Below are 26895 nucleotides of genomic sequence, written 5' to 3'. Positions count from 1 at the left end.
CCCCAAATAATCATGCAAATATGTTATGTTTCATTCAAATTCCTTTTATTTCCGGATGAAGATACTCAAGTTGGCTCAATGTTAGAACTCAACTTATTACTCTTTCTTATTTAGTATGTTAAGAAAATGACGTTTTCAACTTAATTTAGTCCCCAGCATGCAACCTAAAATGACGTGTTCATAGATTTAACAAGTAGAAATCATTACAAACGAAAAGAGTTGAAGTCTTCATAAGACATTATAAATACTGGTGTCTTGCTTATCCTAGATATTGGTTCACATGTTAATTGCAATTAACAAGACTACTCTAGAACATATGTAGGTCCTCATTCAACAAGGGCAGACACACACATATTCATAGCATTAGAACCCTAGATATGCTTACTAAGTATGTATCCATAGAAAACACATAAAGAATTCATCACTGAGACAAGTAGTGAAGCAATTTTCATCCTTTCATAAAAGAAATTGAAAAGAAATGTCATAACATATTTGCAATCATATTCGAGGCTTCAAAACAGCCCCTAACTTCTAAAAATTAGTTACACATAATCCTTAAACAAAACCAAAAGAAAAACATGAATTTGAAAAGATAAAATTGAAAGAAGAGAATGTCAAAATTTCCTCATTCCTCCTCTATTGCTTCCCATCAGCTTCCTTTTCTCCTTGCATTTTATTTTTGTTCTATTTTCTTCTTTTCTTCCCACCTTGCCGCTGCAACCTGCAGCCTTCTTGCTTTTCTTTCTTTTAAAATTTTCAGTCAGCCATCTTCTTATTTCTCAATAACTCACCCCACTAATAGCCATTTAGTGATGACAATAAGTGAGAGGAAATGGTAAAACAATTATAACTCTATGGGTAGTGGTTTTCTTGGCTGATAGGATTTATTGGGTTTATTGCTTTCATTGCTTCTTACAAACTGCTCAGTCTCTTGGGAACCTTTCAGTTAAAACAGGTATAACTTCTTCTAGAAAAATGATATAGACATCCGTAGCTTTCCAAGCATATAAAGCTCACTCTCTAATTCATTCTGAGCTATTCGCAACTCGCTTCCAAAGTCAGCTGATCTGTAGAGGCAGTTTTAACGAATTTGTTATTTAAACTCCAACTTGTGCTATTTTTCTCTTTTTTTGCTTGAAAAATCCTACAAAACACAAAAACAAAGTAAATAACTTAAAAATATAAGGAACTAACTAAGAAAAGACAAGTGAATTTAATGTAAAATGTATGTGTGTGTGTGTGTGTGTGTATATATATGAGCTTATCATGTCCATCTGTGCATCGAACATGTTCGTATAGTTCTCTCCAAACACTTTTTTATGATTTTGATTTTGGTGAGCTAAGGGCCTGCTACGTTATCGTTCAATGGATAATTTAATGGCTAACGGAGTATGATTTTGGCAGAAATTTCTTTAAAATTGGGAACGCGTTGCGTGGCGTACATCTCCACTGTAGGAAATTGTATCAGAGCAAGTCCACCCCACACAATTTAGCCCAGCACCCAGTCCAAAAAGCAGCCCAGCACCCTGTCAATTTGCTCTAGCCCACAAAACAACCTGGCACCCAGCCCAAGCCAGGCAACAGACCAGCCCATTTCGGATAAACCCAAAGGCCGGCCAATTTGGCTGGCGCGTGCAGCACACTCGCGACTGGGCGCGAGTAGGAGACAAGGCTGCAAGCGGCGGGGCCTACTTGTCAGCCCACTTGTGTTCACTTGGATTAGGACTACGTGGCCCTCCTCAGTGCCGTTGGATTTTCAATAGCTAGTTTTTGTAGACCGTTGGATTTCCAACAGTAAAAAAAAATTAAATTTGACTTTTAAAATGGACCATCCGATCACAGATCAATGGTCCACTTTTTTCACAAAAAATAAAAATAAAAATAATAAAAAAGGCCCAACGGTCAGAAATATGACCGATGGCCACGTGGCAACTCATTGGCTCTTGGATTTGAATATTTTTCAAATCCAACGATCCAGAATAATTAACTATATTAAAAATTATAAAAAAAATACAAAAAATTATTAAAAAGTACAGAAAATTAAAAAAAATACATAAAATTTTTAAAAATGTTATTTTTTTTTCTATAAATACCTAACCCTCATCTTCCAACTTACACCACATTTCAATATTTTCTACACTTCAAGAGAAAAAAATGTCTTCGTGGAAGCTCATTGAAGATGTTATGTTGTGTGAATGTTGGGTTCACACTACTTATGACCCGATTATGGGTAATGAGATGGATAAGCGAGAAATGTGGAGTAAAATTACAAAAGCGTTTTGCGATGTACATGGAAAAGACGACAGAACTAGTCCAGGTCTTCAAGGTCGTTGGAAAAAAACTCAACGCATCCTTTACTTGTTGGAAAAACACCATCTCTCATGATTCCGGTAACCTCCATAGTGGGACAAGTTTAGCGGATCAGGTGACAATATTTTTATTTATTTATACGCATTCTACCCACATCAATATTTTAATTTATTTAATTTCATATGTAATTTTTGCGTTATTTCTTATGTAATTTTTATATGCATTCCACCTGCATCAAAATTTTAATTTATTTAATTTCTTATGTCATTTTTATGTAATTTATATGCATTCCACCCGCATCAATATTTGAATTTATTTATTTGTGTTACACCCGCATTTTTTAACACTATCTTATCCCACATTTTTATAGCTCAAGCATTCTACAATTCAAAGAACCAGAACAAATCATTCAACAAATGGGAATGTTGGGAAATTGTCAAATGTTGACATTTTGCGAAGTATTTTTCCTTTTCAGTCTGTGGATGTGGCACTGTTTTGACAAATGTTGACCACCTTGGGTAAATGTCATCTGCAAGGTAGTATGATCCCTCGTATTGGGTACCATTAACCCAATATGTGCATCTCGGTGATTTTCCTTGCAGCAGTTCGTCGAACACTGGGGATTAGGCAAAAACATTTAGGTCATTCTGAGCTCTTGGAACACCAAAAAAACATGCCAAATCCATGTATCAAATGAAGCCACCGCTTCCAAAATGATGCTTTTGGCTCCTTTTCTATCGCCATAAGCACATTGCCACGCACTTAGACAATTTTTCCAAGTCCAGTGCATTCAGTCGATGCTTCCAATCATGCCAGGAAAGCCTCGCATCTCACATTTCCTCAAAAGCCTTCGCATGTCCCTTGGCGTGGGTGTCTGGAGGTACTCATTGGTGTAGAGGGCTTCAATTGCAGAGCAAAATTGCATCAGGGACTCCAGAACAGTTGTTCTTCCCATCCTCGCGATCTCATCCACTTGATCTGCAGATACTCCATATGCAAGCATTCGCAAGGAGGTCGTAATTTTTTGCTCGGGAATAAGACCTAGAACATGAAAAACATCCTCTTTTTGCACAAAGTATGGATCATGGTTGCAAATAACACCCATGATTTTGTCGAACAAATTTCGTTACATTCTAAAACGACGCCTAAAAACATGATCAGGGAATATGCTGTTGGGAATAAAATAATCTTCCAAGTGATCTTTACCTCATCTTTCCCTTTTTCTATCGAGGTTTGCAGCACGTCTTGGTTTGGCTATTTGACCCACGGCGGGAATGTGAGACCCTCTGCCTTCTATGGTGATTATCCTAATCATTCTCCATGAAGAAAGCATCATCTCCACCTCCACCTTCCTCGAGATTGGCCAATTCTGCCTGTTGTGCCAACAACCTTTTCTGTTGCTCCTGCAACTGTTTATACACTCTCCTTGAAGAAGACATTGTAATAAGAACTTAAGATTTGAAAACGATGAACAAGGATTCTGAGCTAAAAAGAATGATTGAGCTTGGTGTGAGGATGGATGTAGGGATGTAGGGTTTATATGGACAAAAAAAAAAAGGATGAGGTTCTGGACAATGTCACGTGGCACTACGTGATTGGTTGAAAATCTTATTGAAATATTGGCTAAATTATTATAAACCGGAAGTGACACATGACGCGTCGGGATTGGTCGAAAATATTATTGGAAATCTATGTACAAAATAGTACGTTCGGTTAATGACACGTGGCATGATGTGATTGGTTGAAAATCTTATTGAAATCTTGGCTAAATTATTATAAAACGGAAGTGACACGTGGCGCGTCGGGATTGGTTGAAAATCTTAGCGGAAATCTATTCACAAAATAGTATGTTCGGATAATGACACGTGGCGTGACGAGATTAGTTAAAAATCCTATCCAAAATTAAAACTATTTTATTTTTTTATTTTTTTAGAAAAAATTTAAAAATATTTTAAATGGGCTGAATGCAGCGCATTTTGTAGGGGTGGAGATCGTTTGTGCAAGCGCATTTTTTCATTGGATGCCAGCGCATTTTTTTAGGGGTGGAGATGCATTGGCCTATTACTGTTCATTGGAATATGTTACTGTTCACTGAAGTGGATAAATGGGCTGGGTGCTGACACAAAGTTCTTAGGGGTGAACTTGCTGTCAATGGAAATGGAAATAGGGAGAATCCGAATCCCAAAAAACACGAGGGTAAGGGTAAAAAATTAAAAGGAAAGAATAAAACAACTAGCTAGCCACTAGCCACTAGTCGCCACGTGCATAGCCATTAAACACGTGCGTGACGAAATTGGTTAAAAATTATATCCGAAATTAAAACTTTTTTATTTTTTTAGAAAAAATTTAAAAATATTTTAAATGGACTGAATGTCAGCGTATTTTGTAGGGGTGGAGATCGTTTGTGCCAGCGTATTTTTTTACTTGGTGCCAGCACATTTCTTTTAGGGATGAAGATGCATTGACTTATTATTGTTCATTGGAATATATTACTGTTCACTTAAGTAAATAAATAAGCTGGATGCTGACACAAAATCTTAAGTTGAACTTGCTCGAAATGGAAATGGAAATAGGGAGAATCGGAATCCCAAAAAACACGAGGGTAAGGGTAAAAAATTAAAAGGAAAGAATAAAACAGCTAGCTAGCCACTAGCCACTAGCCACTAGCCGCCGCTTGCATAGCATACGATAGCATCGCAACCCGGTGGTTCTGCTTCTTCTGCTCAAACCAGGAACCAACTTCAACCATGGCAACTGTCTGCACGCACCCTAAAATTTTACCAACACCGGCAGCCACCGTTTCCTCCATCAATATCCCCAAGAGCTCCCAATCCCAACTCCTCTTCCGCTCACATTTGCACAACCCCAAGACCCCCAATTTTCTAGTTTCCCCTCCCAATCTCCACACCACCTCTAACCCCCACCACCTCAAGCCCCACATTCTCTGCTCTCAAACTGACAACCCCAAACCTACTCGCCGCCCTGATTACATCCCTAACCGCATCTCCGACCCTAACTACGTCCGCATCTTCGACACCACTCTCCGCGACGGTGAGCAGTCCCCTGGTGCCTCCTTGACCTCGACAGAGAAACTCGACATTGCTCGGCAGCTTGCAAAGCTTGGGGTTGACATAATCGAGGCGGGTTTCCCAGCCTCTTCCAAAGACGATGCCGAGGCTGTGAAGATGATTGCAAAGGAGGTTGGGAATGCAGTTGACAAGGACGGTTATGTTCCTGTCATTTGTGGATTGTCACGGTGCAATAAAAACGATATTCAGACGGCATGGGATGCTGTGAAGTACGCCAAAAGGCCAAGGATTCATACTTTTATTGCCACCAGTCCCATTCATTTGGAGTACAAACTGAGGAAGAGCAAGGAGCAGGTGATTGAAATTGCGAGGAACATGGTCAAGTTTGCCAGGGAGTTGGGATGCGATGATGTTGAGTTTAGCCCCGAAGATGCCGGGCGGTAAGCTTGTAACTTTGACTCAACCTTGGATGAGCTCATTTGAAAGTGCTTTTAAAATAGCCGAAAGCGCTTTTGGTGAAAATGTTTTTGAAACCAATTCTTAGTGTATATACAAGTTAGGTGGTTCATCACTTTAACTGCTTTTAGAACCCAAAAACGTTTTCAGTCATTTTGAACACTTCCAAATGAGCCTTATATCTTTGAGCATGTGTTTCTAGTGTATTGTAGTGTAGTTTTGGGATCTCTGTCGAGAAAGCCTACTTGGTTTGTTTGTTAGGAAAAGAAAATGGTTATATGCTTTCGTTTGCCCGTGTATGTTGATGGTATCATTTCTGCAAATTATTAAGCTTATATTTGTGTTTCTGAGTATGATTTTCCTCATCTTCCTTTTCCCATACCCTACCAGATCCGAAAGGGAATTTCTATATCAGATTTTGGGTGAAGTTATAAAGGCCGGGGCAACAACTTTGAACATTCCTGACACCGTAGGTTATAATGTGCCAGAAGAATATCGTCAGTTGATTGCTGACATAAAATCTAATACCCCTGGAATTGACAACGTTATCATTTCTACTCACTGCCAAAATGATCTTGGACTTTCTACTGCCAACACTTTAGCGGTATGCCTTTATTTATGTTTCGGTGTTCTTATTACGCTCCTAATTAATAACACAATGCACTCACATCTTATCTCATCCATGTCCAGGGGGCATGTGCAGGTGCTCGGCAATTGGAAGTAACAATCAATGGCATTGGTGAAAGGGCTGGGAATGCTTCATTAGAGGAGGTGAGGGTTACTTCTTCAGCAACATAAATTTGCATACTTTCCAGATTAATTTGTGTAGTTGAATTTGAAAATTTTATCAAATAAAGTGCTTTTGATGAACTTGATGCCAACAGTGTTCACTTAAATTTCATGTTGTTATTGGCAACAAATAACACCTCCAAGATGTCTTGCTAATTTCCTCCAAGATGTCTGGCTTAGAAATTATTGCTAAGTTGGAAGGTGGAATGTGCATCTTCATGTGGTCAGTGTATGGGAAGGAAACAGTGACTGTTTGGCAAAATGGGAAATTGGTGAGTAAAGCTAAAGAGGATGGAGGGATGGGTTTGGATTTAACGCTCAAAAATTAGTTGCTGCTTGCCAAATGGCTATGGAGAATTCCTGAGGAAAGGGATGGTTTGTGGCATAAGGTAAAAGTAAATATGGGATAGCAGAAATTGGTGGGATTTCTTATATCAAGTCTAATGGGAGCTGCCAGAATCCTTGGAAGCAACTGAAGGATATGAAGATTTTGTAGAAATTCTGAAAGTTGGCAGTTGAGAAGTCTTGGAACTGATGTTTTTGTGATTTTGGGTTTTAATTTTTATATTTTAACCTCATTTAGAAAGATTCGGATACGTGTTTGAAGATATTACAGAGTTATTCATGTCCTGTGCTGATACAATTTGAATAAGTCTTCGGGATAAGTTTCTGTGCTACATGTTTCTAGCATCTTACAACATTCTCATCCATCTTGTTACCCAACAGTATATAAGAATTCACTGATTAATTTGATGCTTTCCTATGTAAATTGGTGCCAAAACTATCTGCTTTGTGTCATTTGCATTCTTCGTTAGGAAATATGACTGGACCTTAAAATTTTCTTTCTGAATATGGCTTCTTCATGTTTCTGGGGCAACATGGATCATCTTCGAATGTATTACGTTGTTTTATACTGTTTGACTCGGTCCTTAAAACATTTATCTGCAGATGTTACTCTTCATATGCTCTTCTTGTTTTCCTTTATATTACAATTTTAATCGAATATATATGCAGGTTGTCTTGACCTTAAATTGCCGCGGGGAGCAAGTTCTTGGGGGCCTTTATACCGGAATCAATACTAAGCATATCTATGTAACAAGCAAGATGGTATCTCGTTAACTGCTTTTGGAACTTCAACCAGTTACTCCTCCATTACTATAAGTCTTTTTTTTTAGAGTTTCTTACTGATTGATTTGCTTGTTTAGGTGGAAGAGTACACTGGGTTGCATGTGCAGCCACACAAGGCTATTGTTGGAGCTAATGCTTTTGCACATGAAAGTGGTATCCATCAGGTTTGTCGATTTGATGGCTTATCATCTACCTAACCCATATAACCTGCTGATTCTTTCTATGGCTGATACAGACTTTGTCTATTTTAAGGGAGGTGTATTTAATTTGTAATTATACAGACTTTTGTAGACTTCACAAATTTTCTACTGCTGGTTTTTGTTGAAAAATAATTTTAATAGACTCCATAAAAGTTGTGATAGAATTACATAGAGTTTTATTAACTTTTACAGACATGTTTTCTACATTCATCTTTCCCATCTTCCCAAAACACAATCATGGCTTCTTTAGTTATCACCATCAAAGGTCTTTAAAGTCCACCAAAGTTCTAATTGAATACACCTCCCCTAAATGTCTTTGCTAATTTCCATGTTTCAGATTATACATTGAGTTTGTTAATATGTATTTGTAAAAGGCTTTCTGATCTGTAGGATGGAATGCTTAAGCACAAAGGTACATACGAAATTATATCTCCTGAAGATATTGGGTATGAACGGTCCAATGAAGCTGGTATTGTTCTTGGGAAACTCAGGTATTGTATTCCTGTTATGCTAATTCTAATATGTGGGCTTGAATACCTTTTTTTTTTTACCTGTATGGTATCTTGCATTGATAAACACAACATGCAACAAGTAAGCACTCTATTCCTCCTATTGGAATGATTAATAACCACGTTACTAAGGAATAGCTTCTTAATTTTCTACGTCCTTCTTGGTGGCTGGCTGAGGTGTTAACTAAACCTTGAGAATTGTGTGTTCTATCCGTATCGTAAGTGAACCATGGTTTGTGAAGCTGGCTATTGAATTACTATAAACAGGCAGTGAAGTTCATGTTAGAGCATCCCTCTCAGTTACGAGTATCTTATTTATGTGCACCAAGACCAATTTAGTGGCTTTTTCATCATGATCACACCAGAAGTTATGCAATTAATATTTGGGAGCTTTAATGAAAAGGGCTTAGGCTAAAGTTTATTTTAACCAAAAATCATCCTACAATTATGAAAAATTCTTAAATTTTAATGAAAGGACTTAAATTTTAATGAAAAGGTCAAAAGTTTAATATAATAAAAAATAAAATAGAAAAAGTAATAAAAAACCTACACGCACAAGCGTATATCACACACACTATTTCTGAAACTGAATGGTACTACACTTTTCTGAAACTTAACGGTACTGTACTATTTTTGAAACTAAACGGTAATACACTATTTGTGGAACTGAACACTATTTTGAAAACTGAACACTAATTATTTCTAAAACTGAATACGGGTACTACACTATTTCTGAAACTGAACACGGGTACTACACTATTTCAGAAATTGGACATGGGCACTATTTTTGAAACTGATCTTAGCTTGGCGTGGACTGACTATTTTTTAAACTGAATATGGCACTTCTCCACTTGAATTTTCTTGGCACTTTCTCACCTTCCAAACACCTTTTCTTCTTCATTTTTCTTCGATTCTCATTAAATTTTCTCTGAATATCTTCAATTTCTTAGCTTTCTACATCAATTACTTAATTTTCTTTCATTATACGCACATATGCAGCTTCCTCTTCTCCTCCACCTACAATCTCACATTCTTCCTCTGCAAAATTGAAAAATAACACAAATCAAATCAATAAAATCAAATACAAAAATATCCATCAAATAATCAAATACCAAAATTGTCCAAATTCGTCAAAGTGCTCTGTAATATGCTCCTCCACCTACAATCTGCAGTAGCATTTTTCAGTTTTGTTGGGCTTGGGCCTCCGCCCAGCGTTCATCAGATTTCTAATTAATTTTGTACAGAAGGAATGAACAAAATTTGTGATGATGATGGTAGAAGTTTCAGAGCATAGAAATGTAAATTTGGGCCTCCGCCCAGTATATGTTAGAATGTGGGATGATATATGCTAGAATATGGTGATGATATATGAGCAACTAAAAGAAAGTATATTTCTGTTGATATATGTTAGAATCTGGTGGTGATATATGAGCAACTAGAATCTATGATGATGGTAGAATTTTCAGAGCATACTACAAAGTAAAGGGAGTGGGTGTGCGTGTTGCATGCGTTGGGCTATGTATTTTTTATTTATTTTTCTTTCTTTTGTCCTTATCATTAAGTAAAGTTATCAGATGGTTTTTTTGGTTAAAAATTAAAATGCAAAGTTTTGAAGTTTTCCTTTAATATTTTACTTTTTTATTACTAATCTTTATAATTCCTATAGAACTTTTTTATTTGGTTTAGATAGTTAATTGAATTTGCTAATCTTCGGAACTATTTAGCTTTGCAACTTTAACTGCTCTTCAACTTTTGACTTTCATAATCAAGTTAACTTTTTCCAACAAATTGCTTCTCTTCTGGTTTGTAAGATGCAACAAATTGTTTCTTTCAAGTCAAACTTTCAACATGTAATGGACTGTTTGATATTGTTTTCATTTTTTTGTTTCAGTTTTTATTTCATTTGAATTTTTTATTTAGGGCTGAAGAATATTTAATTTTCTTTTATTATTATCCTTTTTACAGGGGAGGTGTATATGCATGATTCCATATAAATTCCCAAATATCTTCTTTACATCCGACTCTTTTCAAAATCTTTGTTTATAATCCAAACAGATTCCAAAATTAAAATTTGTTACCAAATGAGCCTTGATCTTTTGTGTTTTATTTTGAGACTTTGGACCTTCTTCTTCCAACTATTTTCATATTTTTGTTATCACACTTTCACTTCAGTTTGAAGGAAAGATGAGAGAAAATCGGTTATGGTGGTTTGGACATGTGCAAAGAAGGCCTACTGACACTCCGGTTAGAAGATGTGACTACGGGACAGAGGTCCAGGGCCGAAGGGGTAGAGGAAGACCTAGGAAAACTTTGGAAAACTTTGGAAGAGACTCTAAGAATAGACTTAGAGTACTTGGATCTAACGGAGGACATGACACAGAACCGAGGGCAATGGCATTCTAGGATTCATATAGCCGACCCCACTTAGTGGGAAAAGGCTGTGTTGTTGTTGTTGTTGTTGTACACTTTCACTTCAGTGTTGACCTAGACTGGATCAATACAATGCTTTCAGATTTAAAGACCTGGGGTTGGGAGGGAAGGATCTGAATAGTTGCAGTTTGGTAGATTGTTAAGTTGAATTTGTGAATCCATAAATACAAGTTCGTGGATGTAGACTCCATTTGCTTCTTAATGTGAGTTCTTATCGTATAATAATTAACCACTTTATGCATGTCATGCTACCATGATTGCGCTAACATGCCCTTTATTCTCTTAATGTACTGTGCTTCTATTTCTTGGGGAAATATTAGTGTAGCCAAAGCTCAAGATCTATCAAGAAAGAATGAGCTCATTAAGAATCTTGAAGCCTCTGCTAGTTATTCAATAAGACAAAAAGCATGATTTGGTTTTTTTTTTTTTCACTTAAACATGGATGAACAGTCATTTACTTTATTGGAATTTACTTATTTTTACGTGTGATAACTCGTTTACTCCCTCAAAATAGTAAATTTTTGTTTCCTTTTTGTTCTGGGTGTAATGTTTTTTCTGCAGTGGACGTCATGCTTTGAGAAACCGACTTGCAGAGGTATGCAATGAGTCTCATTCTTTGCAACGTATATCTATTAAATTTGTTAGTTTCATTCATGCACCTCCCTTATGCTCTTCTTTACTATTGGTAGCTTGGCTATGAGCTTGAGAATGATCAACTTGCTACTATATTCGAGCGTTTCAAAGCTGTAGCCGAACAGAAAAAGGTAAATTTAAAGGTGTAACAGTATCCCCATGTTTACTTAATACGTATGCTTCTCTTATATGGTAACTTGTAAACTGCAAGGATGAAAATGTTGATCTTGTACAAATATTGGTAGTTGGGGTTTACTGTTCATCCATGTTTAAGTGAATATTGGTAAATATTACAGAAACAACAGAAGATTGCTGTAAACTGAGAAAACTGTGAGTAAAGTCTTGGGAAATGCTGAATCAATAATAATGCATTGATCAAACCTGTAAGCTATTTAAGCTGTCCATCCATGATAAATATATAACATCTATAGGTGAAATTGTTTGTACCGTTGGCACCTAAGCAAGACCATCATATGGGAGAGTTTTGGGTTGATTGCTATTGGACACTGACAAATTCATCTCATTGTTGTAAAATTAAGGATATCGCTATATCATCTAATAAGCCCGTAGAGGAGAAAATCACCTTCACCATTTGCTTGCCTAACAAGTAATTTATACAATATCTAGTGCCTGTTTGCTCTGCTGCTACCAATGCATTTCTTGCTATTGAAGATTTTGCGGTGAATATTGGGAAAACAAGGCTTACCTGTGTTTCAACTGGTACAATAGTAAACCTTAATTTTGAATAAGCTACTCTAATATTGGTGTGTCCTGCCCATAAACGAAAATATAGGCCAATATTTTGGTGGTATGGACCAGCATAGTAAAGAGTGGTCAAACCTCAAAAGATATTGCTTGTTATTTTAATTTTCCTAAAAAATCCTACGCAAACACCATTAAGACAGTAAACTTCTTGTCAGATGAGTTATTCCCTCTCCTGAATTCCTCTTTTGTCGACGTATGGTAATTTTTTTTCTTGAAAGACGAGACTCTGAAACATTGGAATCTGCATGGGAACTGTCGAATTGATTCAGATGCGCAGCGAAGATGGATTTTTGACCGAATAAACTCTGACACATATCAATCTTTAACATATTTATATCCTGTTTTGGTGCATCAAGATATTCTTGTTTGAACTCATTTTTTGAACTGTTGGTATCCCAGAGTATAACTGATGCAGATCTCGGAGCATTGGTGCGAGATGAAGTTTTTCAGCCAGAAGTTGTCTGGAAGCTTCATGATCTACAGGTTTTTCGAGATAGTGTTTTTCCATGTTCATTTTCCGCCCCATGAGTTATAAAGAGTTAATCATCTCTAATGTACTTGGACTGTGGATGGTCAGGTTACCTGTGGAACTCTTGGTCTGTCTACAGCAACTGTTAAACTAATTGATGCTGATGGGAGAGAACATGTGGCATGTTCAGTTGGAACAGGTCCCGTAGATTCAGCTTACAAGGCTGTTGATCTGATTGTGAAGGTTTGATAAGACCATTAGTTTTCACCACTGCAATTTTATTTACTTTTTATGCTTGAAATTTTTTTGTTGCAATATACTTGTACTACTGTTGAAGACAATTTTCTAGCTTGCCGTGTCTGCTTCGATGAGTTTATGATTTAAAAAATTTTGTCACTGAAGATGAATGATGGACGATGATGATCACACAACTTATCGTTGAATTTGTTTATATTGTGAAACTTTATTTTCCCATAAGCTGTACATGTGCTACCACAACATTAACTGCCTGTGTGTTGTAAAACAGTTTGTTGACTCTTTGCATAGCAGGAACCGGTAACGCTGGTTGAGTACTCTATGAATGCGGTAACAGAAGGAATTGATGCAATTGCCACTACTCGTGTGGTAATCCGACTGGAAAACAGTCATACGGTTACTCATGCTCAAACTGGAGAATCAGTCCAGCGGACATTCAGGTTTGGTGTCTAGAAGTCAGCTGTTTTTTTCAAATACCTTCTTCTATTCGCCTAGCAACAGTATGAAATTCTGTATTGTCCTCTGGTGGCAGTGGAATTGGGGCAGGAATGGATATTGTTGTCTCTAGTGTCAAGGCCTACATCGGTGCATTGAATAAGATGATAGGTTTCAAGGAAAGGTCGCCGCCAAAGTTTCCAGCTGAACGAAACAAAGTGTCTGCATGAAGGGTGGTAGGTGCATTTTGCACGTGATGTGTGAGCTCTCAAATCATGGTTCCATTTGGTTTCTTGTAGAAAGATGTCGAGAAATTCACTTCAGGGACGGCATGGATTGGCTCTATTGTGTATGCGGTGTTTTGGAAGAGGAAGTGTTCATAGATTTTGTACCATGGAATTGAACTTGGGTGCACTTTGTTTTGAATTTATTTTAGTACTATCGAAACAGTTTTTTGTTATGAATTTTTAGGCATTCAATTGTGAAAACCAAAATAGGGCCTTATATCATTGTAGAACCATGGTAAAATGTTTTTTTTTTTTTTTTTGTATAATTAATTTAACCTTGGTTTGAAACTCCAGAAGTACAGCTGTTGGATTTGAATTTGATTAAAAAAACAGTGAGAGGAAATTGTTTGAGTGCCCTCTTTGCCGCTCCTTGCTCAAATTTTGGTGACTCTTCTGGTTGTTGTTACCGCTCTCTCAAATTTTATTAAACGATAGCGTTAGTGGAGCTAAATTGTTAAATGTTAGGAGGAGATGATTGGTGAGAATTGAACCCGCATCAAGGAGCATAGGCATTATTGTTTTCTGCCATTACGGTAAAGCACTATCTGCATTAAAGAAACAGCTTTTATTAAAAAAGTCATTATGCACTTATAACCTATTTACTGAAACATAAAAACAAGATATATTAGAGCAATAGTAAGATGGAATTGGACCAATCACTTGTAAACATAAGCAAGATTCATTCTTTTTCCAATATTAGATTATCATTAAGAACGGGATGATTTGGAAGGTTGCATTTGTTTTTATATTTTAAATTGGAGAAAATCTGCACACCTAGGCTTAGTGTAGCTAGCTAGAGTATTGAGTTCTTCTTACTAATTCGAATCCCCGTGACCCCGTCTCCTCTGTTTAGAGAGATAAATGGTGAGGATTTGGAAGATTTGCCTTTTTTCCTGCAACAAAAGGTATCTCTCGTTTCTGTAATATTCTTCAATCTCAAGTTCTCTAAGAAGGAAGAAATGCAATGAGTTGCATCAATTTCACAACTTTCAAGCTTATACACATTTGCAATTTGATTTTGCATTACAAGGTGTTAAAATTTAAGTTTCACATTGGGAAATTGAGAAAATGAAATATATGTGTATGGTTTCACTCCTAATAACATTGAGGCCTTTTGTGGTAAAAATTCAATACCTAATAATAGGTGGTTAAGTTGGAGCAATAGCTCGTCTATCTTAATATCTGACATGGTATCAGAGCAGTTTAGATTGTGGGTCTTGTGGGTTCTAGTCGTGCCCGAGTTACTGATTTAATGTAACACCATGCTTCCACGCTTAATGGTCCGTTGTGGGATTGGTTGCACTTGTGGCCCACTATGTGGTGAAATCACGTGAAGGGAAGTGTTGAATATAAGTTCAACATTGGGGAATTGAGAAAATAAAATACAATATATAAGTGTGTGGTTCCATTCCTAACAACATCGGTTCTTTCTGTGATAAAACCCTATCTTGCAATAGGTGGTTGTGAGGGGACAATATTAGTGTAGTCTAGACGTAGTTGTTTTGGCTTTCCTTGTCAATCTTGTAAGTATGTACCACATCTAGTATTTAGATCAATTTTCCTTAGAATATGCATTTGCATTTTACATCTAAATTTATTATGCATTCTAATTAGTGAAGTAGTCTAGCCAATTTATGCATACATTTTACATGCAAGATGGGAACAATTCAAGACAACCCACATAGGTTGTGTACTTGGCTACTACAGAAAAAATACATTTTACATGCAAGATGGGAACAATTTGGCACATGTCTTGTAGTGTACTTGGCTACTACAGAAAAAATATAGTTGTTTTAAAAGGGTTGTGGGTTTTTAATTTTGGGTTGGAAATCCATCTTCAAAAAGGGAGTGTCTTTGTTTTTCCTCTCCAACTCAAATCTCCTAGAAGCATCAAGCATTTTCTACGTAAAGTTGTCATACAATATTTATAAAACTATCCCTGAAAATACTTGCTTACATCTTCTTAGAAGCTCATTTGTTTTGGGCTCCCCGAGCCTCTCTTTGTTCTTCTAAAACCCTAGCTGCATACACCTTTTTTCATACATTAAGTCTTGTGCTAACTCACTGACATCATTCCTGGAAAAGGTTTACATTGCTCATAGTCTGGATCTTAGTTTCAATTCTTCATTTAGACCTTACTTTGGATTCTCATTTAGTTTCCTCCTTTAACTGTTTGTTGTAAAGGCTGAAGACTACTCCAGCTAAGTGAAATATAAGGTTGTACAATGGTACATACTAGTCAATCAAATTTATTTCTTGGAACTATGATTTTCATATCTGACAAACTCGTATCTTGTTGACTATTTCATCTTACTAGTTTACTGTGCAACATTTAACTTTGATTTTTGCAGAATATTCCGCCTAGTACCAATTTCAGATTGAGCCAATAGCTCGTCTCTCTGGATATCTGACATGATATCAGAGCGGGTTCGATTGTCTTGTGGGTCCATGTTGTGCCCAAGTTACTAATTTTAATGTAACACCACGTTTCTACGCTTAAAGTCTGATGTGGGATTGGTTGCAAGTGTTGCCCACTGAGTGATGGTCCCACGTGAGGGGTGTGTTGAATGTAAGTTCCCATCGGGCAATTGAGAAAATAAAATACAATATATGTGTATGATTCTACTCCTACAACACCGAGATTTTTGTGATAAAAACGCAACACATAGCAATAGGTGGTTAAGTTGGGGGAATATATGTGTGGTTAGGAATGAGCCCATCTCTCTGAATACATGACCGAAAGCAGATGTCATCTTGACCATCAGCACGAACTATTTGTGCAGTAAGTTTGAACCTCATCTCCCAGATAAGCAAAATTCTTCAGATCAAGTTCCCTGCAATAATGTGCTTGACCAGCTTATTAAACGGGACTTGTGATCCAGCGTTTGCCTGCAAGCGGGTTGCTTCTTCCTTAATCCTGGTAGAAAACGAACCCGAATGCGCTGAGGCTTCAGATAGGCGTAGTTGTGAAAATACCTGCGGTGTGAGAAAAAAGGAGAAAATTTTCTGTTGGCATGCCCATTCATTCATTTACCAAAACCAACAGGAAATCCAATTGAACAATGTTAAAAACTTTGCGAATCAATGAAGCATACTATTGAACGAATCTCCTCCCTATAAAAGACGGTAAGAAAGACGAGAAAAATCCTTCACTATTGGTAATAGCACATGAATTAGTTAGTTAATCTATGAACAAGTACGAGAAAGAGTATTAGAACGTGAAAATTTGTCACCGCACAGCTTAACTATAAACCAACAAATTCTAACATAAACAATGCAAAACCATATGCCAATTCTAGCTGCGCCAGATATGAACTGTCCACACATACGAGCAGCTTTTGGAGCAGCACATTGCATCTGACAATGTAAAGTCTCAAGTACCAGCAATTACACATCCTTAAAGGCAAAGGACGTTCAAAATTCCTGTGAAATAAAATATTTATAGGACGAACTCTCTTCAAATTAAAATTTATCACAGATGAAGGGATTATGGGTTTTAATTTTATCCACAAACCTCGCGAGCACGAATGAAAGGTAAGAGAGAACATGAAGGAAGGAACCTTCCAAATGCCCTAAACAAGGGCAGAACAAGTGTTACTCGCAAACAACTGCAACCATCTTGGACAGCAAAGCAGACCCTTCCTCAGAATCACTTGAAACATTCATACTTTCACCAAGTTCTGCATTCCCCTTTAGACATAAGGCCCTGGGAATCAAATGTATATGGACACCCAAGAGAATTCAAAATATAAGAAACTGAAGCATCTGAGGGATCTCTTGGGATGGGTTTTAGAAGCCACCTTCATTTTGAATTTTGCTTACTGTAATTAAAAAAGGGTTTTACTTCCTGCTGCAGGGAATTAGTAGCTTCCACGGCCGCTCTAACATTTTCTGCAATTCTTGAAGCAATATCATTCACCTTAGTGGATGAAGTTTTCCTGAGGAGAATAAAGTTGCAATCAGATGCTTTGAAGTTTTGCAAAGTAAGGTATCGGAAATCACAACAGGAGAAATTGACATCACAAAAATATGTAAACCAAGAGTGAAGTCAATGAGTCTGAAAATAAAAATATTCATATAGATATAACGTCATTTGTATACACAATCCAGGAAGCATCACTTGTAAATGGAATATCAACAGTAACCTTGTTGCAGTAATTTCCAGCCAGTCTGTTATGCAAGATATGGGAGACACATCTGTAAAGCAAGATGCAATCACTGCAAAAATTGACCAAGGACAGCTCCGTTTCATCAAAATGGCATCGCAAGGAAATTTCTGCTTTTCACATTCTGATAAACTAGCCAATCAGAAGGAGCCCAAGATTTGCTCCCGTCAAGCTCAAGCTTCACTTCAAAAAGATGCACAGTGCAAATTTTCATTTCATGGTTTATCAAGAGCTCATAATGTCCGTTTCACTGAGCATTACCACACCATGTCTCATCTCAGTCATTCATCACAAGTGTCGTAATATCAGGCACATAACCAACACCCTTAATCTGCAGAATCAAATTGTCTAGAATTGAAAAAATTAGATCTGCCTCACGATGTGTTCTATCTCTTGCAGCAAATGTATGAACTTCATTATTCACTTCAACCCAACTACAGCCGGTTTCTTTCACCACCCCATCATTGTCCATTTTTTCCCTCACCGCCTTGACATCAGCCCACATACCTCTGGATGCATAAATATTTGAAAGTAAGATATATGATCCACTATCCACTGGATCATTCCAAATTGCCATCTCTGCTGCATATGTTCCCAATTCAACATTACCGGCAGCAGTGCACGCGCTGAGCAAGCTCCTCCATACAATTGCTGCTGGTTTTACCGGCATTTTCTCAATGAATTCCTTAGCTTCAAATAATTTGCCAGCACGACCGAGGAGAGTCACTATGCAAGCATAATGTTCAGTTCCTGGATCAATCCCAAACTGAGGCATTGATTCAAAGTGGCGAAGTCCATCTTCCACAAGGCCAGCATGGCTACAAGCTGATAACACACCCACAAATGTGATATAGTTGGGTTTTATTCCCTCCTTCATCATTCTTGCAAACATCAGAAGGGCTTCTTCTGCTTCTCCATGTTGAGCATATGTTGATATTATGGAATTCCAACAGGCAACGTCACTCCAAACTTTTGAATTAAATATTTTGCAAGCCTCTTCAATGCTTCCACACTTGGAATACATATCCACAAGGGCATTTGTGACGAACAGATCACTGTCAAGACCCATCTTAATGAGCTGGTTATGGAACTGTTGGCCATGCTGCATACTTGCCAGGTTACTGGCTGCTGAGATTAGGGCTGCAAAAGTAAATTCATTAGGATTTTGTCTCGATAATTGTAATTCTGTGTACAGTCTAAGAGCCTCTTCACTTTCCATCTGTTGCGTGTATCCGCAAAACATCGCATTCCACACTACAATGTCTTTCTCATACATCTCATCGAATACAAGTCTAGCATCTCTAATACCTGAGCACTTTGAATAAACATCTATCAGACCACTGCCAGAAAATACATCCAAACAGTACCCATATTTGGTGATCAAACCATGGATTTGCTTGCTCAACTGCAACGTGAATAAAGCAGCTGAGATACCAAGAAGGCTGACGAACGTCAAGAGACTCGGCTGGAACGATCTAAGTCTAAGCTCATTGAAAAGATGCAGCGCTTCAGACAGCTTATCCTGTCTTGAGTATCCTTCGATCATCGTATTGTAAGACACAACATTATGATCAGTCATTGAATCAAATACTCTTCTTGCATCAGTAAGGGAATCACATTTTGCATACATATCAATCAAACTATTCTTCACATAAGCTTCATAAACAAGATGGACTCTAATAGCATACGCATGGACTTCTCTCCCCTGATTAAGAGCGTCAAGTGAACCACACGAAGTAAGAATGCTACTGCATGCAAATCCATCCGGCTTCCAACCCAATCCGGCCATTTCAGAAAATAACTTAACAGCCTCCCGCTCAAATGAATTCTGCATGTACCCGGCTATCATCGTGGTCCACGAAATGAGGTCCTTGACTACAATCATATCGAATAACTTCTTTGCTGCCTCCACTTCACCGCACTTGGTATAAAAATCTACAAGCACATTAACCACTGAAACGTCCATTACGGTTCCCCTTCTAAGCACATAAGCATGGATTTGCTTGCCGCCTCCAATGAATTTGAGCGCAGAACATGCAGTCAGGACACTAGACAGAACATATTTGTCAGGAAGAACATCGGTGTCTCTCATTTGGTAAAACAATTTCAAGGACACTTCACTTTCTCCACATTTTGCATACCCTGCTATCATTATGGTCCAAGTAACTGCACTTTTCACGTTCAAACCCTCAAAAATCAGGTCAGCTTCATCTATATGGCCATTTTTGACGTAAAAATCGACTAAAGAAGTAGCCACATAAACATCCTGATAAAAACCAGTCTTGACAACAAAACCATGCACTTGGGCACCTTGATCAATCCCTCCCAACTGCGTACAAGCGCGGATAACACTGGCCAACGTATACTCATTCGGGTGCCCATCGGAATTCCTGCAGAAGTCCGAAAACATAAGCAATGCTTGTTCATAATTACCATGCTTGGTATACATAGAAACCATGGAAGACCAAGTAACCGAGTTCCTTTCAGGCATTTTATCAAACAGTTTCCGCGCGTAAATAACAGAGCCAGATTTGGCATAGGAGTGCAAGAGAAGATTAGCAAGAAAAACATCGTCTCGAAAGCCGGAGAGGAGAATCTGGGCATGAATTGCGTTGTAGTAGAAAATGGGTTTGTCGGAGTGGTCGCGTGGTTGTAAGAGGTCGAGTAAAGCGCGCCTTTTGGTTCGAATTGGAAAGGTAGGAGGAGGAGGAGGAGGAGGAGGAGGAGGAGGAGGAGGTACTGGTAATGCTGCTAAAGTGGATGCGTTGAGGGTTTTGTGAGAATTTCGTCGCCTACTTAGGTAGTGGTGAAGTGCAAAGTTTCTCATAATAATACACCGACAACAAGTATACGAATTTACCAGAATTGGGAGATAGAGGATGATGTCAACTCATTCAAATGCTGTGACTCTTGTGCTCTAGTGTTATAACATGACTAATCTAGTTGTAAACTTGTTTAGCAACACTTTACAAAATAATTTTTAAACAACTGTTTTGTAAAACGAAAACGACAATTTGTTTGTTTACTAGTATTCCTCTTCACTAGTAAGTAATAGCTATTAGGTTTAATTATCGTCAAAAGTAAAGTTAAATAACATTATTATGGCAAACCCATTGTAAGGCTTAACACTCCCCCCATACGCTTAGAGCACTTCCAATGTAGTAAGCCCCCTGGACAATAGGCAATTCAATCCCTTTAAATGAAAAGTAATTGCATATAATGAACACTCTACTTGCCCAAGTGAAAAGCTCAGGCAATTTGTATTAAAATATTTTTTTTTTTATTTTTATAAAATAATAAAAGATAACTTTATTTTTAATTTCATATAACAATAAACGCAGTATAATGTGGAAGAACATGGTTAGTTATTTATAAAAAAAAACTATAGTTTTTTCATTTTTTTAATTAGTTTTTTTATTTATAAATTATAATTTTAATGGTTAAATTGTGATTGACGTCATGATGCCTTCAGCCTTGCGTTACATGTAGGATGCTAGACCAGACGATTATTGCCTAACTTCTCCATCGGGCTCGCCTTGACCAAATTGCCCAAGTGGGCTGGAGTGTTTTGAGGAGGAATAAGTGGATTGAGTTGCCTATTCTCAAGGCAATAAGCAATGATGGAGTTGCTCTTAATGTAGATACTATCGTTTATTAAAAAAAATAAAAAAAACATTACTAATATAAATTTTAACAATGTGAAAATTGCGGTGGAGATGGTATTTTCAATAGCGGTTGATAAGGGGTGATGATAATGTAATTGGGTTGGTGGCGATAGTGGTGCTGGGGTATGGGTGGTGGCAACAGATAGGAGGAGCAATTAAAGGTGGTGGGAGTGATGGTGGTAATAAAAATAGTGATTGAGAGGTGGTGACAGAAATTGTTGAGGTGGTAGTGGCCGAAGGGTGGGCATATTTTGGATTCAACCGACCAAGCCATCCAACCCAATCCGCTTTAGGTGGTTTGGATCGTTTTTACCCAAGTTTCTTAGCAATCCATGTCATAACCGCCCACCCATGAAATGGAGTCATAATGTGGGCTTATCAAATACAAACCGGTCAAGAACCGACCCATACGCATATGGTAAAAATTTAGTCATTTTTTTTTAACAAACGCTATCATCTATATTATGGGGTGGGAGAGTAAGTAAGCTAAGTCTCACGATAGACTAACAATAATGTAATTCAATTTCTTCTTTGGCTATAATCGAACCCAAAACCTCTCACTTACAAGTGAAGAGAAATACAACTAGACGGTAGTACTAAATGGCTGATAAAAATTATTACATGATTTGTATTTCAAACCTATGAGCGCTATGGATTAAACTCATCCACATATGGTCAAAATAAATAAATATTTATAATAATTAATATATATATATATATATATATATGTGTGTGTGTGTGTGTGTGTGTGAAAAGTGTGAAAAAAAAAATACAAACGCTCGTGATTGCATTCTATACGCTTAAACGATAAGTACATCGTCATTTGGATTTTTAAAACCCTTCAAACCCTCATGAATAGTGTTTTTATTTTAGAGTCCAAAATTAATAAATATTCATAATAATTAATTTACAAGTGTGAAAAATGTAGAAAAGAACATATAAATGCTTGAAGTGACAAACTCTAAAACTTTAGCGAAGTATTCATGACACACCCCGACCGAGGCCAAGGCATGCTGGCCATCACGTGAGACAGACATAGCCATGTGCACAGTGCAGAAGCAATAAAGATAGCAATTATACGAATAATTAAAAACCACATTACTAGAGTGCACTTCTAAACAGAAAGTGATAGGAGTTAAGTACAACAGTAACACTCCTAGTCAGAGCATAATAAGTCTAGGTGCAGTCCAGTAGGACAAGTACTAGTTACATAGTACCAGGAATGTCCTACTATAATATAGAATAGTCAGAATAGTCGACGTCCTCGAGCCACCAACAACAACTTACTTAAAACCTGGAGGGGCGCAAAACAGAAAACGTGAGTGGGCAAAAACAAATGTTTTACAAAATCATTTCATTTATCAACATACTAACCCCTCGCTATAAAACATATAAGATTTTTCCAGAATCAAGATATAAGTATATACAAAAATATATCTAAAATCATATCAAGTCAATTCATGCTTCACATAATCATATTCATATGTATGCCATGCCAAAATATAACAAAGTAAACAGTTCAGGTAAGAATGATTTCATGGAAATACGATATGTTAGCCAGAACTCCTGTGGTAGTCTGTACGGCTGAATTCATAGCCCAAACTCAATCTAGCCGGAGTCACTACTATGACCTATACGGCATTATTCTGCACATAAGTCGGAACCACTAAAAAAGGGTATGTACGACAAGATTGGGTGTAATATAATTATGCTCAATTTTACTCTCTCAATGCTAGCTGTGCGATAATACGTTAGTCACTTACGAGTCGGAACCACCTATAGTGGTTTGTACGACAAGACTGTTCACCTAATTGGATCCCATGTGAGCATATGGTACGGGAGGTGACATAATATACAGGCCTATGCCAACTCTCTCTCTGGCTAAATCGCAATCACCCTGGTGCAGGTTATGACCTCAATGTTCATCAATGCATTTATAATCATTTTATTCACAACTAAGGCCTTTGCCTCAACTATTGTCTGACTGCATCTAACGTATCGTTAGACTACCTAGGTACCCTGAATAGGGATCAAGTCATTCGTAGTTCACATAATCAAACATAACTTACCTGAACTTACCTGTGCCTCCACAACACCACATTTATATATATATATATATATATATGCAACTATGAAATGTGTTTATACCATATTTAGGGCCTCGTATATTTGGGCCTTGGGCCTTGTATTTGGGCCTCACACTAAAGCCCATACTTTGTAAAAGAGGAGGAGCCCCTTATTCTATAAAAGGGGACTCCTTCCCTCATTCTAAGGGAGGCAAAAGAGCCAAGCCTAAGAAGGCTAAGAGAAGCTCTCATTACATTCAGGAGAGACCTCACACCACCGAGGCTCTCCTCTCCCTTCTCTTCTCTCTCTGGGGGACTTCCCCTCAAACACTTGTATCCATACAATTACAGAGAAACAGAATCAACTACAGTGTGGACGTAGCCCAAACATTGGGGTGAACCACGATAAAATCCTTGTGTTCTTTGTGTTCTTCGTGTTCTTGCAGATTCACGGTCGGATTTACGTTGTTCCAAGACCACTTCGGTTTTGTGCATCAACATTTGGCGCCGTCTGTGGGAATCGATACAAAAAGTTATGTCGGTTCTCTCTCAATTGTTCACCTTTATCGTGAATCTGCAAAATCACAAGAACCCAGAATCTCCCTCCTGGGGCTTTTCTAGAAAACCTTATTTTGTCTCTCTCTCTCCCTCTTTTCCCCTCTCTATAGCCAAACTTGAAACCCAACAGGCAAAGAGAGAAAGCAGAGGAATTTGAACGCTGGTGGAGTCAGATTTCCATCAATTTATTCTAGCTTTTCCTACAAACTAAAGAAGAAAACCTATATAAATATGGGAAGAGGATAGAAAACCGCCCCAACGCAAAACATCAAAAGCTGAAGGATGCAGTCGTCAGATCATCAAAAGCTTTTGTTGGCAGAATCAGTGCTTGTCGGGGTTGTTGGCAGAGTCACTACAGACATCAAAAGCTGGGACCGTTCAGGCAAGCTTTTCCGATATGCAGTCATCAGATCTAGACCCGGATCCGACCCGCCAGCGGAACGGCACTGACAGCTTTGACTATTGGGTAACCTCCAGATCTCCACAAACCGACGCAACCTTTCCCTCCATACCATCCTTTATTCCCGCAATTTGGGCTGTTTCGAAATGAGAAAATCGGACGGCTGTCGTCTCCAAATCGCCGAAGGTGACTATAGGGCAGACGTCTGTCGTCTCTGTCCCTCAAGCTCCAGCTTCAGTCCCATATTTCCACCAAGTTCTAGAATCCACACTCACAAACCCAAACAACTTCCCTCTCGTTCCTTACTAGTCAAAAGCCAAAAGCCAAAAGCTGTTTAATTAGTCACAGAAGCCATGGCAAAAGATATTGAGGGAGCTGAGCACGGTGAGTTTGCAACCAAAGAGCAGGCAGGAACTCCGAGTACTTCGCTGAGAACCCCGTCTCAGAGCAAGAAGAAAAAGAGAAATGGAAAGATCAATATCTTTTCGGGTTTTAGCTACGGCCGGATCAAATAAACCGACCCCGATCCTAAATGGGTCATGGAGAAAATGCCCATGCCCCGTGTCATGTCCGGTATGCTACTTTTGCCCACGGGTGACGTCCTCATAATCAACGGCGCATTGAACGGGACGGCAGAATGGGAGAACGCGAAAAATCCAGTTTTCAACCCGGTCTTGTACTGAACCTATGAATCCAACCCAGAACGGAGAATCGTGGTGCTGAAGCCAGCCGGCATTCCAAGAATGTACCACTCATCCGTTGTTCTTGTGCCAGATGGCAGAGTATTGGTAGGCGAGAGCAACCTACACGAGATGGACAACTTCAGGAGAACTTTCCCCACCGATCTCAACCTGGAGGTGTTTCATCCACCGTACCTGGCCCCACTCTTCGCTTCCCTACGACCGTCGATCCTGACCGTCGAAACGAGGGATGATACCGTATGTTGTCATCAGAGCCACCCAGGAAACGAGGGATGATACCGTATGTTGTCATTCAGCGTATCTTCCAAATCATCTATGTGAAGAGGCTCTGTTTGGGGAGAATGAACATGTAGTTGTGAGATTTCGTTACAACGACCGGTACAAATATTCACACCATTCGTTAATCATAATGCTTGGCTAGAATGATAGAAATCTTCGTTCAAAAGACAGAAAAAATTAGCAGCTCCGTATACAGTGGAAGTAGCTGCCAGAGCGAGGTGTCTATCGCCGGCGATTCGAGCTTGGAAACAAAGCGCGTCGGAGAAGAGATATCCGAGATGTTTCAGTGGCTTGCAGGGGTATGATTGGTAAATTCAATAAAAGGACTGCATCAGACAGGGATGGGGAACATGGGGGGCAGAGAAAGAGTGGAGAGATAAAGAAAGGCATATGGGTGGTGTCTGTCCAAGCAGCTGTCATCCTAGAGAAAAGCAAGGAAAGCAATGGCAATTAAAAACTTAAAATCAGATGGTCTCCAAAGGCCATAAAACATGGGTGGACAGATATAATTGCGAAAGACCAGAGATAATTGCGGGGGACTCAAGATCATGCAGAAAGGAAAAGAAAAAGTAAAAGCAAAAGCTTCTGCAGCCATCTGCCATTCCACTACCTAGCCTTCAATTATGCAAATACTATCTCATTATCAAACCATCTGCCATACTCACCTTCAAAAGCAGTATTTTTGAATGATGTAATTTATTTTTATTATCTTTCGGAGATATCTGTATAAACTCCATCAGAGGGTAATATGTATAAACCCCATCAGAGGGTAAAAAAAAAAAAAAAAAAAAAAAAGAACGGTAAAGCCCAAAATAAATGGGCTGGAATGTTGTGACGGGCAAAGACCCATAAGCCCAAAATAGCACCAACCAGGTGATCAAAAGTACGCCGAGTACTTCAAGTCATACATGAGCATTACTCATGTCAATCATACATAAACATTCATGAGCATCACTCATGTCAACATTCATGAGCATCACTCATGTCAACATCCATGAGCATCACTCATGTCAATCAACATAAACATCCATAAGCATTACTCATGTCAACATCCATGAGCATCACTCATGTCAATCAACATAAACATGCATGAGCATCACTCATGTCAAATCAGCTTCAAAGACTTCATTTACAGAGCTCTAGCTTCAAAAGCTTCATTTACAGAGCTCTAGCTTCAAAAGCTTCATTTACAAGAGCTCTAGCTTCAAAGACTTCATTTACAGAGCTCTAGCTTCAAAAGCTTCATTTACAAGAGCTCTAGCTTCAAAGACTTCATTTACAGAGCTCTAGCTTCAAAGCTTCACTTGCAAAGCTTCACCTACAAAGCTTCAGTGCAGGGTATACAAATACCGCCTCCGAACAACA

General features: G+C 38.2%; 3 protein-coding genes across 5 annotated transcripts; 1 reads left to right on the top strand and 2 right to left on the bottom strand.

The window, feature by feature from the left end:
- Positions 1 to 3100: 3100 nt before the first annotated feature.
- On the bottom strand, positions 3101 to 3415 carry LOC139194939 (uncharacterized). The gene has a single exon (XM_070820103.1). It carries the CDS (start codon positions 3413 to 3415, stop codon positions 3101 to 3103), a length of 315 nt encoding a protein of 104 aa, XP_070676204.1.
- A 1436-nt stretch (positions 3416 to 4851) lies between these two features.
- Positions 4852 to 13872, top strand: LOC103454775 (2-isopropylmalate synthase 2, chloroplastic-like). Of its 2 annotated transcripts, none has more exons than XM_029103665.2 (12): positions 4852 to 5779; positions 6186 to 6399; positions 6486 to 6566; positions 7599 to 7691; positions 7790 to 7876; positions 8303 to 8403; positions 11413 to 11446; positions 11541 to 11615; positions 12649 to 12732; positions 12827 to 12961; positions 13268 to 13413; positions 13506 to 13872. In XM_029103665.2, exons 1-12 carry the CDS (start codon positions 5058 to 5060, stop codon positions 13636 to 13638), a joined length of 1905 nt encoding a protein of 634 aa, XP_028959498.1. In that variant the 5' UTR covers positions 4852 to 5057; the 3' UTR covers positions 13639 to 13872. The 2 variants fall into 2 exon arrangements, with proteins under 2 accessions (XP_028959498.1, XP_008392601.2); XM_008394379.4 differs by having other exon boundaries at positions 4966 to 5779; positions 11541 to 11627.
- A 2382-nt stretch (positions 13873 to 16254) lies between these two features.
- On the bottom strand, positions 16255 to 20793 carry LOC103455369 (pentatricopeptide repeat-containing protein At4g39530). 2 transcript variants are annotated; one of them, XM_017323904.3, is made up of 3 exons: positions 17841 to 20793; positions 17210 to 17633; positions 16255 to 16671 (listed from the first exon to the last, which is right to left on the bottom strand). In XM_017323904.3, the coding sequence occupies exon 1, from the start codon at positions 20686 to 20688 to the stop codon at positions 18139 to 18141; it is 2550 nt and encodes an 849-aa protein (XP_017179393.2). In that variant the 5' UTR covers positions 20689 to 20793; the 3' UTR covers positions 16255 to 16671; positions 17210 to 17633; positions 17841 to 18138. The 2 variants fall into 2 exon arrangements, with proteins under 2 accessions (XP_017179393.2, XP_070678788.1); XM_070822687.1 differs by lacking the exon at positions 16255 to 16671 and adding an exon at positions 16891 to 17118.
- Positions 20794 to 26895: the final 6102 nt, after the last annotated feature.

This window comes from Malus domestica, chromosome 01 (assembly GCF_042453785.1).
Source record: "Malus domestica chromosome 01, GDT2T_hap1".
In the NCBI taxonomy this organism is placed as follows: domain Eukaryota; kingdom Viridiplantae; phylum Streptophyta; class Magnoliopsida; order Rosales; family Rosaceae; genus Malus; species Malus domestica.
Note: the sequence above shows the minus strand (reverse complement) of the source record. Positions and strands in the feature narration are given on the sequence as shown.